Raw genomic sequence first — 17,745 nt, 5'->3', positions numbered from 1 at the left:
TAGTGACTATCACTGTAGTTTGCTAACATGAATATTTTCTACTAACATCAGTAAGAAATCAGAATTATAAATAAAATTTATTTCTTAAAAAGGTAAGCTCCAGAGAGGCTTAGACACAAAATGAATTTAAGAGAAAGAGGGGAGGATGCCTGGGTGGCTCAGTTAGTGTCTGCCTCTTGATTTTGCCTGGAGTCATGATCTCAGGGTTGACATTTGAGCCATGTGTGGGGCTGTGTGCTGGGTATGGAACCTGCTTAAGATTCTCTCTCCATCTCCCTGTGTCCCTCCTACCTGCTCCCTCTCTAAAAATAAAAATAAAAGGAAGAGGGAAGGGAAAATAGTTTGCTAGCTTGCTTTTTAAGATTTTAGTTGGTGAAAAACAAAACATGCAACATTTAATGAGAGAAAGTACTAGGACAAATTCTCTTAAACATTGTTATAAACAACATTTACTTAAACATAGACAACGTGAGCATTTTAAACCCAAGGAACTTGGAGGTTGCATGGTAGAAATCACATTCATCACCCCTGCAGTATCCAGGTTGGCTGGGGTTCTGTCTCTAAACTCCATTCTGCCAAGTAAAGCAGCTAGTCAGTACTGGTAATTATAGCTACAATGGCTGCTCAATGCAATTGATTCCTGTGTGTGGCTACCTCCACATTCCTCTGCAATGATGGGTGTCACTACATTTTAAATTATTAACATTAGTAAGGAGAACAGAGTGTTTCAAAGGACTTGTAACAGTATGTAAACAGTGATATTTGTGAAGAAAAGTGGATTAACAAAAGAGAAATTTGCAAAGTATAATGATAATGGCAGGGAATACTTCTGAAATTATGCCCTCATTTCCATAAATAAGCTACCCTAATGTTTTCTGTTAAAATGAGGACTTTTCCTTAAAGGGTCATAGCAAAAAAGAAGAAAATAAAAGTAGAATAGATTTTCGGCCGGAAAGTCAAATGGAAGAAATTAAATTTAAGAACTGCCTTATTCTTACTTATCTTCATAGACATTTTAATATAGCATATGCATTTTATACATATAAGAAGATAAAATCCTTACAGTCTTCTTAACCTAGCTTATAAATTTCAAGATACTTAATGGAAGGGAAATAGAATCCTTCTTATTTCCTGGACCAAATCCAATCTCTCAAACTGGATAAAAAGAATTTGAGATAAGAAAATAACTTGCCAAAGAAAACAGAGAGAAAGATGTCTTGCGTTCTGCCAAATAGAGGATATGCTATCAAGAATGAAACAAGAGACTTGCTAAAACTTTGAAACAAATCAAACTGCTACTGCTTGGTATGGGGATGAACATGGGAAAATAAAATCCTTGTATGCACGGTAAGAAGGGAAAACCCCAAATGTTGCTTGCTCACATGCTCCTAAGAATAAGGAAGTCATATTTCCAACGTAATGTTCACGGTAACATTTTCCACATTTAAGAACAGGGTGTTGGAAAAAGGCCAAAGAAAAGCAAAAATAACAACAAAGGGGTAAAAAATAAGAACTTAGGTTGCAATTTTGTGCACAAAATATATTTCAAATTTTGAGTCCAAGTTAAAGAAATGATTTGGGCTTGAGAAAAAAGTCTATGGTGGTTATAATTTTTAAACAAAAAAGACAGGGGCAAATAGAAAACTGCACCTAGAAATAGATAAGCCATTTAATATCTCCTGAAAGAAAAAAAAAAAAGCAATGGAAACAATACATAGTCTAAGCTAACAAGAGGTTGTAAATGATTGGAACCCAATAGTTAGCTCACAGCTGCTGTCCCTTCAACTAGCCTCCCATGCTGCCTGCTTTTTCCTGTAGCCCTCTTCCATGTGTCTCCCATCTTCAAAATAGTTGGGTTGTTTATAAGCTTTCAAAAGCTAGCATACTAGCATAAAAATCGCTGCCTTTCAGTTTTTACTAACGAACAAAATTAGTATTAGAAAATAGGGGGATCCCTGGGTGGCGCAGCGGTTTAGCGCCTACCTTTGGCCCAGGGCGCGATCCTGGAGACCCGGGATCGAATCCCACGTCGGGCTCCCGGTGCATGGAGCCTGCTTCTCCCTCTGCCTGTGCCTCTGCCTCTCTTTCTCTCTCTGTGACTATCATAAAAAAAAAAAAAAAAAAACTTAGAAAATATAATATGGTGCAGCCCCGGTGGCTCAGTGCTTTAGCGCGGCCTTCAGCCGGGGGTGTGATCCTGGAGACCCGGGATCGAGTCCCACGTCGGGCTCCCTGCATGGAGCCTGCTTCTCCCTCTGCCTGTGTCTCTGCCTCTCTCTCTCTGTGTCTGTTATGAACAAATAAATAAAATCATAAGAAAAGAAAGAAAGAAAGAAAGAAAGAAAGAAAGAAAGAAAGAAAGAAAGAAAGAAAGAAAGAAAGAAAAAACATAATATGATAAAATAGTATTTAATATTATAAAGATAGTATTAGGAACAAATGATTGTCTCTAGATTTATAGTTTTTAAGTTTTGTAATTTTCACATAATAGTACATATATCGTCCATGCGGCATCCTATATAGCCTAAGTAGAAATTCTGCTAAGAAATTATGCCCCCAATTTACCACTATACATTTGAAGAAATACAGAGAGTTCTAAATGCTACAGTTTTTTGAAATTTCATGCTTAGATAGCACAAAGATAAAAAATACACATTTCAACTCCACTTTTGATCCTTAGCTAAGGGAAGGGAAGCAAACCATAGGCAAAGGGAAGATAAGGACTATAGAGCAAGTAATGTTTGAGTAACCACCGTCCATCAGGTATTTCACGTATGCTTTCCGGGTAAATTTTACTACTTAGAAGTAGGTTTAGTTATCTCTATACTACACCTTTATTAAATAGGAATAGAAAGATGAGAAGGTGGGGGGGGGAGAATATTTTCCAATTTTCAAGATGGGGAAAAACGTGTTCAGGGCACTTCAGAGAAAAGAGCCTGAATTTAAATGTTCTCAATACACTCATCCCACGCAACACTCCAGGCGAGCGGTAGAAAATTCTAAGTGCGTTTGGTTTTTGTTAACATCCATCAGCAAGCTCTTTCACAACTCCGGGAGAGAGGCCTGTGTGTTCCTCTACACCCACTGCTGAAGTTTGCACAAAGTTTGAGAAACCCCCGGCACCTGCAGCTCCGACCCAGGAGCACAGGGGAGCGCGTCACTTTCCCGTCTTCCGTCTCCAGATCCTTTTGACCTGCAGTAAGAACGTCCGGCTTCTGCGCCCCCCAAATAAGAGCCATTCCGGGGAAGGGGGACCTGGGGCCGCACAAACGCTTCGCCAAGGTGTGCGTCCGCAGAACTCGCGCGGGCCACTTCTGTTTTTGGCAGACGGCGGCCGCCCGGCCCAAGCCCCGCAGAAACCAGCACGGGAGCAGGGGCCCGCACGCGCGATCCCCGCCCCCGCCCACGCGCCCGCGCCTCGCAGCCCGCGCCCCGGCCGGAAGTGGGCGGGGCCTGGGCCGGCGCGGTGGGCCGGCCGCGGCGTGGGGGGGGGGGGCGCTTCTCCCGGGCCCGGCCCGCAGCCGCGCGTTTCCGGCGCGCTCCCCCGCGTCCTGCGTCCTGTGGTCTCGTCCGCCCCCGCAGCCATGTTGGATTGTGCTGCCGCCACCACCGCCGCTGCCGCCGCCGCCGCCGCCGCAGGAGGGTTGGAGGAGGAGTTGGGAGTTTAGCGCAGTCGCTGGAGTACGAGGTCAACGACCATCCGGCCTGGGACTCGCCGGGCGGGAGCCGGGAGCTTCCCTTTCTTTGCGCGGCCCGTCGTTGGCTCCTCCTTCCCGCGGCCTCCTCCTCCTCCTCCTCCCCGCGCCCGAGGAGCTGCGAGATGCTGCGCCTCTGATTCCCCTCCTCCCACCCCTGTCACCGAGAGGGGAGAGAGCGCTCGCCTGCTCGCCGGAGACGGCCCCGGACGCTCAGCCCCGCCGGCGAAACCATGAGCTCGGGCCAGCAGCAGCCGCCGCCGCCGCGGAGGGTCACCAACGTGGGGTCCTTGCTGCTCACCCCGCAGGAGAATGAGTCCCTCTTCACCTTCCTCGGCAAGAAATGTGTGGTCAGTGGCCGAGACCCGCGTCGCCATCCCCGACGATACCTCACGGGCCCGGGCACGAGGGCCGGGAAGCGGGAGCGGGGACGAAGGCGGGAGCGGCGCGGGGAGGGTCCGGCCGCCGCCAGGCCTCCAGCCAGCCCGGCGCGGCGGGTGCGGGCGGTGCGGGCCGGCGCCGCCGCCGCCGCCGCCCCCCGCCTCCCGAAGCTGACCGTGAGCAGGGAAGTGTCACCTCCGCAGGCCCGCCCTGGAACCCCTCCTGGCCGGGCCCAGGTCTGCGCCCTTGCTGCTGGCTCAAACTTTGCTCTCAGGCCAAGAGGAGATTTTATTCCTGCACGAGCTGCTGGATCTTAAAAACCGGGCGTCCGTACTGGCCCTTGTTTCACCTCCTGCCGCTTGATCTGGGGGTGGGGAGGAGGCTACCTTCTTTCACAATGGCAGAGGTTTCAGAAGTGGGTAGATCGGGGAATGAAGCCCGGATATGAATGAAGCGGGCCAGAATGGGGGTTTTTGATCCCCGTTTAGGCTCCCAGGAGAAAATGAAGTCGATTGCATCGGTTCAGAATGAGGGCAGGGAATGTTGCTGCCCCCCATTGCAGAGAAACAGCGTTTTTTTTTTTTTTTTTTTTTCCTCCAGCAGCCTCACCAGGCCTGGTTTCTGCTCTCCTCTCCACTGATTTTTTTTTTTTTTTTTTTTAACCCTTCATTGGTGGGAGGAGGTGCTGCTCTCCCCACGACCATGCGCAGGAGAACCACAGTCTCTAGTAGTTCGTGGCCTTTTGGGGCCTGAGAGTGATTCTTAGGTTGGTGCTGTGCGGCCTGTTCCAACCCCAGATGGCCGGTTGGGAGCAAGCAGTTCTGCTGTGGGAAGGGGAATGTGTGTTGTTGACGGAAGCATTCATTACATTGGCTGCTGGCACTTCTGGGGGTGGGGAGGTTCTGCTCTGTGGTGTAGGCCTCGTCTGGCTGCATCTTACTGCTGTGGCTCCGTTGAACTGTAGTCGAGTTTGCTGAAATGCTGTTTGGGTCCCTGTCTCCCCTCTTTGCGTCTTAGCACCTGCATAGTATGTGCCACTGGAAACCAGGAAACCCCTACTGAAATGTCAACAGAGCAGTACCATTTTACAGCTTCTGTTGGTAGTGTTAAATATGTCAAACGAGGCTACATCTATCTGTTTAAGAAGTTAGGATAGACAATTTCTGGAAAGTTACTCTATGGGTTAATTGTTAACTTTATAGGAGTCAGCCTTTTTGTATCCTCTTGGAGATTGAATCATTACCTTCAATTCAGACGGGCCTGGTATTTTACTGATTAGAAGAATGAAATAAGAGGACTGGCTTAAAATCAAAATTTTGGGCAACAGTTTTAAAGACAACTGTCGTGTGTGTCCGTGTCCCCTCCCTCCCTCGCTTTTGAACAAATGAGAAAACTGAGCCAGTGAACCCCAAGTCACACAGCAGTTTAGTAGGTAACCAGAACTAGAAAGCCAGGACTTTGGATGCCTAGTCTGCTGTAGTTTCCACTACATCATGTTGTTTTAGAAGGGTTTTTTTTCTTACTTGTTATTGATTTATTTCAAAAAATGGTGCAAAAGGAATAATCAGTTCTTTTTTTTTTTTTTTCCCCACCAAAACTTGGTATAATTAGTGTGTGAGATTCTTAAAGCAGCACTAATTTTTGTATATTTTCGATTTAGGAAAATCTCCAGCTCTTTAAACTGTTACAATATCTGCAAATGAAAAAAAAATTAAAATTTTTTTGTTTTAGTTTCATTTGCTATATGATCTGTATCAGAAAGGAAATAGTTGTTTTACGTTTTACATACCAGACACATTAAGCTTAGGCAGGAAGGACATTATATTCAAACACTAGTACACTGACTAATTGCTCTATGCTTACCTGTAATGTTTACTGGTTTCAGAAAAATGAAAGATGTGAGAGAATACTGTGATTGAGAAAGATAGCCTTGCTTTCTGGTTAGCATAAGTGGATTGCTGAATAAGCCATCAGTATTCAGTGCTCAGTATCTTTATGTCATCTATTATTAATCACCTTTACCTTTTGAATTTGGCATTTCATACACTCTTGTGGTATGAAATTGTTGTGAAGATTAATATTTGAAGTCTCCAGTTACTTGAGAGTAAAGACTATTTTGTTTTGAAAAATCCTTTTTTTCTTTGCTGACTATGCCGCTTTTTGTAGTTTAAAATTATAGTGAAATACATTATCTCATTAAAAACATCAGCAATAACATTTACAAGTCGACCGGAATTTGTTAGGACAGAAGTATATTCAGAGCCCTAAGAGTTCAAGAAATGAAACAAATAGTTGCAGTCCCAGTTCTGGAGGAGCTGCATTCCTTCTTTGACTCAACAATATTGAGTAACTAAATGTTGAGGTCAAAATCAGGGTTGATGCCTACCCTCAAGGAACTTACTAGGTCTAAAAAGGGAAACAAATATGTAAACTGATGAGTAAGTGCTTCAGAGTAATGTGTAAGAGGCTGCACGTCACAATGTAAAACATCTTGGCTTTGTAGTCAGCCTGCCAGAGTTCCAACTCATTTGGTCACTTAGGACAAGTTTTTCTTTTGTTTTTCTTTTTGTTTTACTTCCTGTAGTAGAATTGGTTTTCGTATTTCTAAAATAGGGATATTATGGGCTAATTTTGTGGATTAGAAGGACTTTATGTTAAATATATGGATGTTGCTATTTTTCACAAAAGTTTAGGAGATTGAGAGAGGATGAGAAGTGTTTTAGGATGGGTGATACCTGAATATTTAAGATTATGATGAGAGGAATGAAATAGCTTGGAAAGTCGGGGGCCTACAAGTAGTTATGGAGCAACGAAGGTATCTGCTTGGGTTCTCAAACTTAGATATGCATTAGAAACATTGTGGAGATTACAAATATTGCTAGCCCGAATTCCTAGATAATATTCAGTGGGTTTGAGTTGGAACTTGGGCATTTCTATTTTTAGCAAGCTTATTAACAGGAGACTTTAGCATATATGAAGGTAACTGAAGTTTACTGTTTTCTGATAGGGTAGTCTTGAAACACATTTGAAATGTTTATATGTTTCCCTTCAATCTTAGGTGTATATTTTGTGAGTTAAGGTTAAACTAAAACAAAGGTTTTTTTTGTTTGTTTGTTTTGTTTTTTTAGTACAGACTTTCTCTAACCCATTAAGATATCAGTGTATATTTCATAGGTATAAGAGATACAGTTGAGGAAGTATTGCACTAGTTAGTGCTCAAGATCAGATACAACTTTTAGAAAGTTTTGGAGAAAGATGAAGGCACTATAGAAGGTGGATTGAGGGTTGTAAGAGTGGAGACAAAGGAGATCAAGTAATTTCACAACAGTGCACATAAGATATGAAGGCCTAAATTAAGGCACTGTTGATAGGAATTCCAGGACAATTAGCCTTTAGCAGGATTTCATTCCCCTTAGGTTTAGTGAGTGGGTGAGGGAAGAGAATTAGGTCAAAGAAAGGTAAAACCACCAGCAGAAAAAGTAGGCAGAAGCATACATACTTTACTAGATGGAAATATGCTTGTATATTACTCTAGGTTGGTGATTGGTTTCATGGAAGAGATGAATCTTTTTTTTTATTTTTTTAAAAAATTTTTTAAAATTTTTATTTTTTTATGATAGTCACACAGAGAGAGAGAGAGAGAGAGAGAGAGGCAGAGACACAGGCAGAGGGAGAAGCAGGCTCCATGCACCGGGAGCCCGACGTGGGATTCGATCCCGGGTCTCCAGGATTATGCCCTGGGCCAAAGGCAGGCGCTAAACCGCTGCGCCACCCAGGGTTCCCAAGAGATGAATCTTAAATCTATTTTGCCACAGTTATAAAAAATATATTTATTGGGGATCCCTGCCTCTCTCTCTCTCTCTCTCTCTCTTTCTTTTTCTATGTCTATCATAAATAAGTAAATAAATAAATCTTTAAAAAAATAGATTTAGTGAAAGTTGAGGTTTCAATTAAAGTTGTATGTAATAAATATGTATTTTGTACTTAAATAGTTCTGATGTAATTCATTAGCTGGTAGTATTTTCTTAGGACAATAAAGAAGAGTTAAAAACAAGATTTATCAGGTCTTATTTTGTAGTTCTGTTGTTTTTTCATGTACTGTGATTTAACTTAATTTTCTATAGAGTATAGGCCAACTTGTCAAGTGGAGTTAAATATATATAGTCCTGAAAAAGAAATTAAGGCTTGAGAAAAAAAAAAAAAATCTCATACTAGCTCTCTACATCCATCTTTGGTCCAAATGGTTGAGGTTAGTATCCTTGACTGCTACTTTTTTTTTTTTTGCCATGCTCACCTGTTTTGTTTCAAGATTTAGTGGTGCTTAAGAAGTCATTTTTATTAACCACCTTTAATCTTCATTTCTTTTGATTGCTCAGCACTTGTTTTAACTTGCTTATATTATTTTTTTTTTGTTTTCTCACCGTATATATAATTCTGGGAGATTAGACCTTATGCCTGTGTAGTTTTCTATATTTTTTTATAATATCTAGCATACAGATCACTGAATACTTATTAATTGTTAACTGTTTTATTTCTTAGGAGCTCATTTAGCATTTCTCATTGCTTGGTCAGGTTATTAAAATCTTCAAAATTTTTTTTTTTAATATTTATTTATTCATGAGAGAGAGAGAGAGAGGCAGAGACACAGACAGAGAGAGAAGCAGGCTCCATGCAGGGAGCCAGCCCGATGTGGGACTCCAGGATCACGCCCTGGGCGGAAGGCAGGCACTAAACGGCTGAGCCACCCAGGGATCCCCAAATCTTCAGTTTCTGACGCAGGTTGTATCTGGGCTTAGGTCTTCCTTTATTAGAACAAAATGATTTAAGTCAGATGCTGAACTAATATAGGTTGTAACAGTAGTTGTCCAATAGGTACTTTGTTTCTGTTTTAAAATCTTAAGTTGGTTTACAGGGAGAGATGCCTAGATGGATCATTGTTTTGATAAAGGCCTGAATTAAAGCAGCACTGGTGGCAAGTTAGGGCTGAGAATGTATTTGAGTAGGGAATTGAGATATGAGTATGGAAAGAGAAGATTAATATTTGTGAGATTTGGAATATACAAAGCTGGGAAGGCAACCTTGTCTACTACAGAGGAAAAAGGTGAATATAAAAGTGTGGGTCATAAGGGGTAAATTATAAATACAGGAGGAGATTGAGAAGAATCTAGCAGATTTGGGTTTTTTATTTTTTTTTAGATTTGGGTTTTAAATCCTATTTCTCATTATTCCTAGTTTATAAGGAAATTTCTTAACCACTTTGAGCCTTACTATCTAGATTTATAAAATGGGCTTACTCAAGGATTTCAGCGAATAATGCTATAATGTATGTACAGCACTTGGAGTACCTGCCACTTCTAAAGTGTTCTGGCTGTTTTTGGAGAAACATGTGAAAGAAGGTAAAAAAAGATTTTTTAGAAGTTTTTGTCTTAGATTGAACAGTTATAGTAAACTGACTTGGTCATTTTAAAGACTGATTCAAAGTTGAGGTATAATAGAGCAGATAGAGATAATTAATTGTAAATTAATCTGTCTAGAAGTTTATAGAACCAGCATTAGTACAGTATATTAGTATAGAAGTCACTTTTCACTGTAAATATTTTGGAAGCAAAACAAATTCATACGTTCTTGTCTGTCCACAGTAACACATATGGTTAACTGTAAAGGTAACTCTTATTGGTTTATGACTGAACAATCTAATATTTTTAAGTGATTATGTTTTATTTAGTAATTAGAAGATGCTTGGTGTATTTAACTCTATCTGCAAATATAGCGTAACAGAAATATATTGTTTTTATTTATCATATCTTCTTAGAGGTTATGGAGGATTATTGACTATAATGTCAATATAGGAGAGTGAAATTAATTAGATATTAGTTTCATTTTGGAGTTAATGTGTAGAGGAATTGTGACCCTTTTTTAAAGAGACGAAATAATTAGCTTTAGAGTAATATTGAAGAGGCAAATCTAGAAAAGTCCCTTTTAGAAAATAGAATCAAATGAAAGATTTGTAGTAACTTCATAGTTCAATTACTATGGCTTTCTGTTATTTTACTTGTTTTCTCAGTTTCCTTGGCCACTTGGTTTCTCTGCCATAGTGATTTCTTAAACTTATTTTTATTTTTAACTCGACCTAAAGATTACTGTAGAAATGTGTGTAAAAAGAGTACTCATTAAGCACCAGACAACTACAAAGAAAAGGGAAATACGAAAGATATCTAGGAATATAAAATGCTGTTAATAATGATGAGACCAAAATTATAAGCCAAACATACATAACCTTTGGACAATGAAATGTTTTTCAAGTTGAGAAGCAAAAACTATCTAGTATTTTTAATTATTAAAATAGAGGTGAAGTTGTTTATCATGTCTTTGGTTCCAAGATAAAAAATTTTAAGTGAAATTCTCCCTCCACTATGGCAAATACTTTTGTTGCCATAAAATATTAGGGGATACTTAAATGCCTAAGAAATTTTCATTGTAGTAAAGGGGCTGATTGATTTGTATGTAATGCACAGAGCTAGTTAGAAACCCAGATGATTTTCTCTGTTTTTATTAATGCAATGTCATCATGATCAAGTATTAAGGATTTACTGAGAATAACACCATCTCAGTACCTTGGATTATGTGAAAATAGTAAGGAAGATTTATTTAGTCTTTATACCTTAGTTACTTACCAAGTAGCTGGGGAAGACAAAAATCATGCAAAAAAAACATATGTTTCATAAACTAGTATATACTAAAGATTTAAATAATAAAGAAGAAAGATAGATCACAGTGGGATTTGATACATCATTGTGGGACTTGAACATGAGGACTTACATGCCCTTATTTAGTCAGGAACAAGGAAGCAGCTCAGTTCAAATAGAGGGAAAGGTGTAAGTCAGTTTAGGGAGAGAACATTTGCATGAAGCATTAGGAAATATTAAATAGACTGGTAGGAAATATTAAATAGACTGGCTTGGCTAGAAATGAGAATGGTATTTGCTTAAGACTGTAATGAATGATAAGTTTGAAGGGTAAATTGAGGCCAGATTTTAGAGGACGTTGAGTTTCAGTCCTTAAGTAGTAAGGAGTCAAAAAGATTTTTGATTTGGGACGCCTGGGTGGCTCAGTGGTTCAGCGTCTGCCTTTGGCTCAGGGCATGATCCATTGGATCCCTGTGAGGAGCCTGCTTCTCCCTCTGTGTTTCTGCCTTTCTGTCTCTCTTATGAATAAATAAATAAAATCTTAAAAATTCTCTCACTCTCTGTCCCTCCCCTTCTCTCTCTTTTTTTTAAAAAAAGATTTTTGATTAAAAAAGTATAAAGATAGGAAGGACCTAGAGATGGGGAAAACTGGAAATTGTAACCATAATGGAAATAATTCAGTAATGGCTTAAAATTTAGTAAACATTTTCATATTCCTTATCTCAGCTGACCTGGCCTGGCTAAGGAACCTGAATTATAGCAGCATCTGAAACAAAAAAAGGGTTATGAGGTATAGTAAATCCTTGGTCTTTGTGCACATGGCAGATACTAACTATTGCTCATGGCATTTTTTCCTACTATGTCCAGATCTGGTCTCGAGTACTCAGCATATCCCTACAGGCAGGCACTGCCAGTCAGTCCAAGTTCACATGGATGAAATCTAGTTGCCATGCCAAGGCTATAGAAATGTTGTGAAGAAAAAATTGGCAATATTTAGTTAGCTGTGTGAATTCCAGATTGCAGCAGAAACTCCTGGTAGTAATGGCTAGATAGTGGGAATTGTAGGAGTAGAGCTTTTGGAATCCTTTGCAGAATGTTGATTATTGAGGCCTTGGATGTGAATTTGATCTATGAAGGTATCAGTACAGGTCAGGATTATAGAGGGGAGTAGTCTAACCCATATTTGACTTGGCCAGCACTTGAGAAGGGTGGATTTCGGTGAGTAGTTGGAGAAGGAGAAAGATGTTCTTTTTAATTTACCTGAAAAATGGTATTAATACATGCTATTCAGAAACTTAATTTTTTCTCTTGTATTAATGTATCTTATATTTCCATTTATATGTGTTGCATACTTTTTATTACTACATCCTCTATTTTGTTAGTTTCTTGTAACTTATTTTAACTATTGAAAGGCAGATTTATTCTTGCTCTCTTTGGAGAGCTAGCAGTCCGTGAAATCAAGATGTCAGCAGGGTTGATTCTTTCTAGAGGCACTGAGAGAATTTGTGCCATGCCTCTCTCCGAGTTTCTGGCATTGCTGGTAATCCTTGATGTTCTTTGATTTATAGATTCATGACTCTAAGCTCTACCTATGTAATCACATGGTGTTCTCTACTTGTCTGTGTCTTCTCTTACAAGGAAACTAGTCATTGGATTAATGTCAACCCTAATGACCTCGCCTTAACCTTTCACCTCGCCTTCTGTTTACAAAGACACTCTTTCAAAGTAAGGTCCATTCATAGATACAGGTGTTAGAACTTCAGTATATCTTTTAAAGAGACATAATTCAGTCCTGAACAATAGGTATTTTTTACTCTCCCAAGTTTTTGCCTGTTAGAAACAGTGCTGTAATGAACATTCAAGTATATATTTTTAGGTATTCTTTCTAAGTAATTCTATAGAGTGAATTCTTAGAAGTGAAGTCAGAGGGTGTGAACATTAAAAATATTAACATGTACTGCTGGATTGTCTTCCAAAGCATTTGTTTTTAAACTCCATATATTCTCATCAACACTAGGATTTAAAAATCATTTCCATTTTGACAGTTTTACTGGTCAAAAAAATCTTATTTGATTTATAGTTTTTAGTGAAGTTAAATATCCTTTTATGTCTGTTTATGATTATTTCTTCTGTGAATTGTTCTTGTCTTTAGACCATTTTTTTCTATTGGGTTGGTTTTTTTCTTAGTGATTTGAAGAACTTTTTAGGGATAGTTACTGTATATTACAGGGTTTTTTGGCAGTTAGTCATTTATCTTTTGACAGAAGTTTATTTGGTGTTTCTGGTCATTGCATGGGTTTTGATGTTTTGTATAGTTAGATATAATAATCTTTTTATTATATCAAGTTTTTATTTAATACTGTACTAGCTTAGAGTTGCAAAAATATTTTCTCAATTTTCTTAGTGCTTTTTGGTTATATTTTGAACATCTTTTCTTTGATCTTTCTGGAAATGACTTTGGAAAATAAGTATAGTAGAATTCTAGCTTTATATTTTTACAAATGGCTAGGTGTCCCAATACCATTTGTTGAATAATTTTTTTCTCTGATCTATTTGAAATGCAGCCTTTATTATTTACTAAATTTCTGGACGTACGTACTTACATGTATTTCTGCAGTCTCTTAAATTTATTTCATTTATTTCTTTGCTTATATTCAGAATTTTTAATGAATGTAGCTTTATAATGATGGTACTGTTTGATTACCATTAAGTCCCTCATTACTCTCCTTTTCTATATATATATATGACTATGCTTTGTATTTTTTTAAGAGCTTACCTCCTACCTCTGTCCCTCACCAAAAAATATTTGCTTTGATTTGGAATAGCATTGAGTTTTTTAGATTAATTTAGGAAGAATTTGACATATTGTGGCTTCCCATTGAAAAGCAGATCTCTTTTATTTACTTTTAGGTGTTATCTCATTCTTTAGTTTTATAATATTTTATCATATTTATGAGCCATTTAAAGATGTTTTAGAGTGCAAAAGTAATACCCACTTATATTCATTGTTTGAAACACACACACACAATTGCACTATACAGTGTCGAAAGTTAAAATGACCCTTTACCCCTCTAATTTTCCAATACAATTGGGCTCTATATAAAGTTCATCTTAATGGTTTGATTTGACTGTTTCCCTTTTTTTTCTTCTATGTTCATTCAATGCTATAAATTTGCCTCTAAGCACTGCTTTTGCTGCATTTCACAAATTTTGATGTTATATTTTCATTTAGTTCCAGATGTTTAAAATATTTTTCAAGACCTCAAATACTTTCAAAATTTCTTTTGATTTCTACATTGTTGTCTGAAAGCATACTTTGCATGTTTTCTGTTCTTTTATTTAAAAAAAAATTTTTTAAGATTTTATTTACTTATTTGAGAAACAGCATTGAGTGGCAGGGGGTTGGGGGGAAGGCGGGGGGAGAAAGAGAGCAGAGGGAGAGTGAAAAGCAATGCTAGGCTCCGTCCCAGGACCTGGGAAATCACAACCTGAGCCAAAGGCAGATGCTTAACTGACTGAGCTGTGCAGGTGCCCCCTCTTCTATTAAATTTAAGTTGTGCTTTATGGCCCAGAATGGGGCCTCCGTTGGTGATTATTCCATGTAAATGTGAAAAGAATGTGAATTCTGCTGTTGTTAAATGGAGTATTCTATAAATGTGAACTAGATCCAGCTGATTGATGAATAGTGTGGAGTCCTCACTGATTTTCTGCCTGCTAAATCTGTCAATTATTGGTTGAAGAGTTTTGTACTCTCCAGCTTAAATAGTGGATTCATCTATTTCTTGTTGCAGTTCTATCAGCTTTCGCCTCATGTATTTTGATGCATTGTTGTTAAATGCAAACATATTAAGTATTGCTATATATTCCTGGAGAAATGGTCTCCTTATCATAATGTCCCTCTTTTTCCTGATAATTTTTCTTGCTCTGAAGCATGCTTTGTCCAAGAGTAATATAGCTACTCCAGCTTTTTTTTTTCCATTTACTGTTAGCAGAGTATATTTTTCTCTATTGCTTTTCTTTTAATTATCCGTGTCTTTATAATTAAAATGTGTGGGGGTTTTTTGTAAACAACATATACTTGGCTGTATTTTTTAATCCACTCTGACAATCACTATCTTTTTATTGGTATATTTAGACCACTTACATTTAAAGTGATTATTGATATAATTGGATTAATATCTACTATATTGTTTTCTATTTGTTGCCCTGTTCTTTGTTTCTTTTTTCTCTCTCCCCCCCCCCTTTTTTAAAGATTTTATTTACGTATTTATTTTAGCAAGAGAGGGAGAATGTGCACGTGTGAGCAGAGAGAGGGAGAGGGAATCTGAAGCAGACTCTGGGCTCAGCTCAACCCCAACGTGAAGCTCAATCTTACAATGCCTGATCATGACCCGATCTGAAACCAAGGGTCAGAGGCTTAACCAACTGAGCCACCCAGGTGCCCCATGCTTTGTTTGGTTTTAATTGAGTATATGATTCCATTTTCTTTCCTCTCAACATACCAATTGCATTTCCTAAAAAACATTTTTAGTGGTTTTCCTGTATTGTATAATATACATTTACAGTCAAAGCCCATTATCAAATAACACTATAATGCCTCATGAGTAGTAAAGGTACCTTATAACAGAGTACTCCCAGTTCTCCATGTCATCCCTTATAACATTGCTGTCATTCATTTCACTGATCTATAAGCCATAATCACTGAATACATTGTTGCTGTTACCCGTTAGAGCAATTAAAAATAAGAAAAAAATAAAAGATTTTATTTAACCTTTATTTATTTCTTCTCTAACACTTTTTTCTTTCAAGTATATTCAAGTTTCTGACATACCACTTGCTTCACTCTAAAGGATTTTTTAACATTTCTTCCAAGTAGGCTTCTTGTCTAGTGGGAATAAAGTCTCTCAATTTCTGTTTATCTTAAAAAGTACCTAATCCACTTTTGAGAACAGTTTTGCTGGATATGGAATTGTAGATTGATGGGTTTTTCTTTAAGCATTTTAGAGAATTTAAACCACTCTCTTGTTTGTATGGCTTCTGAGGAGATATTTGATACAGTTCTTTTAATAGGAGGAGAAAATTGCTCCAATAGAAATTCTCAGGTTTATTTAAAGATATACTGAATGAATCCTTAATTTTTCCAGCCTATGTTTGATGCATCTAATGATTATGATCTTTTTCTTGTTTTGAGAACTCAGAGGTTTGCGAAGCAGAAGTTATTTTAATTCTTTATTTGATTAAACATACTCTGAATGATCTAAATCTCACATTAAAAGACCTCAAAATAATGTTCATAGTATATAGCTAATCAGTTACTATTTATTAAATTTGACCACCAGGAATTCACTATTAGAACATGTGGAAATCAGGGAATTGGCTTTATGCATACACCCACCTATATACATTTTTTTTTCCTATATACATTTTTATTTAATTTTTGTATTGTAGTTCTTTCTTCCACAAGCTCAGACCAACCTGTTCAATTTTAAAAACAGAATTTTCCCAGAGAATGCTGGAAACAGTTTGAGTAACTCAAAAGATTATATAATATTCAGGTGAGAGACTTTGGAAAAAGGTTTCTGAGAGCAGTCAAGTGACTGCTTAAAAGATGATTTTTCCTTTTCGTTAAAAATACAGTGTTTATTACGAAGATTAAGACCTTAACTGCCTGATAATGTAACTGGTAGCTATTAGCTACATATGTTGAGCACTTGAAGTATTATTAGTTCAAATTGAGATATGCAATAAGTGTGAGATACACACTGGATTTCTAAGACTTAGTGCAAAAATGCAAAATATTTCACTGGGATTTTAATATTGGGGTGCGTGGCTGGCTCAGTCAGGGAGCATGTGATTCTTGATCTTCAGAAGAGCATGTGATTCTTTTTTTTTTTTGAGCATGTGATTCTTGATCTTTGGGTTGTGAGTTTGAGCCCCATGTTGGGTGAAGAGATTACTTAAATAAATTTTTAAAAAGATTGTAATATTGGTTATAAGCTGAAATGATTAAGAAACCTATCCAGTCAAATAAAATTTATTAAAATTAATTTCATCTACTTTTTACTTACATACTGGCTAGAAAATTTGAAATTGCTTATGTCACATTATATTTCTACTGGACAGCGCAGACTTAGGCAATTTACAAGGTAATAATGATAAAAATGGAAATCATCTATGAACCCCATCACCCAGGAATAACTCATGAATGTTTTTGTGTATATCTTTCTGGGTTTTATTTTTCTTGAATTACTGAATGATAAATGAACAGGCGTACTTACTCTCGGCAAACACCCCCAGACAAACATAGATACTAATTTTTTATTGACATTGTCTTCCATGTCAGTGAGTATACTGTTTTCAGTGGACGGACACATTATGGAAGATTGACCAGTTTCCTAGAGATAGTGAATTTTCTTTTTTCTTCTTACTTCTTCTAACATTCTCCCTATCGTTTGTGTGTGTATACATATATTCCATCTATCTTCACAGACTTGTTCTGTTATTTTACTATGGTAATTTTGAAGAACTAGAATTGCTTAAAGGGATATAAGCACATTTAAAATTTGATTTTGTATGTCCAAATTGTGCTGTCCAATAATTTGTGCCTTTTATTATGATAATCTACTGTATTCTTTATAGTTCTTGAAAGTGCCCAATTCCTATGTTACTGTACCTATGGAACTATTAATGCTAAATAATATTAAACAAGTATTAGCATAATTTTTAAAATTTGAGTCCACAAAAATATTCTGATTTCTTAAATATGGTTTTCCTGAGTCCTGGATATGATTTTTCTAAGAATTAGAGATTTTTCAAATTTTATTTTATTTTATTTTATTTTATTTTATTTTATTTTATTTTATTATTTTATTTTATTTTATTTATTTTATTTTATTTTATTTTTTTAAATTTTACTTATTTATTCATGAGAGACACAGAGAGAGAGAGAGAGAGAGAGAGAGAGAGAGAGGCAGAGACACAGG

The 17,745-nt window shown here is 37.6% G+C and overlaps 1 protein-coding gene across 3 annotated transcripts in view; it reads left to right on the top strand.

Moving 5' to 3' along the window:
- Positions 1-3,493: 3,493 nt before the first annotated feature.
- Positions 3,494-17,745, top strand: part of WASL (WASP like actin nucleation promoting factor) — a 72,986-nt gene continuing 58,734 nt past the window's right edge. The window contains exon 1 of one of the 3 annotated variants that reach the window (XM_072784415.1): positions 3,494-4,045. In XM_072784415.1, coding sequence (XP_072640516.1) covers positions 3,929-4,045 — 117 coding nt within the window. In that variant the 5' untranslated portion in view covers positions 3,494-3,928. The remainder of the gene's footprint in view (positions 4,046-17,745) is intronic. The other 2 variants (XM_072784416.1, XM_072784417.1) reach the window with 2 other exon arrangements.

Source organism: Canis lupus, chromosome 18, assembly GCF_048164855.1.
Source record: "Canis lupus baileyi chromosome 18, mCanLup2.hap1, whole genome shotgun sequence".
In the NCBI taxonomy this organism is placed as follows: Eukaryota; Metazoa; Chordata; class Mammalia; order Carnivora; family Canidae; genus Canis; species Canis lupus.
Note: the sequence above shows the minus strand (reverse complement) of the source record. Positions and strands in the feature narration are given on the sequence as shown.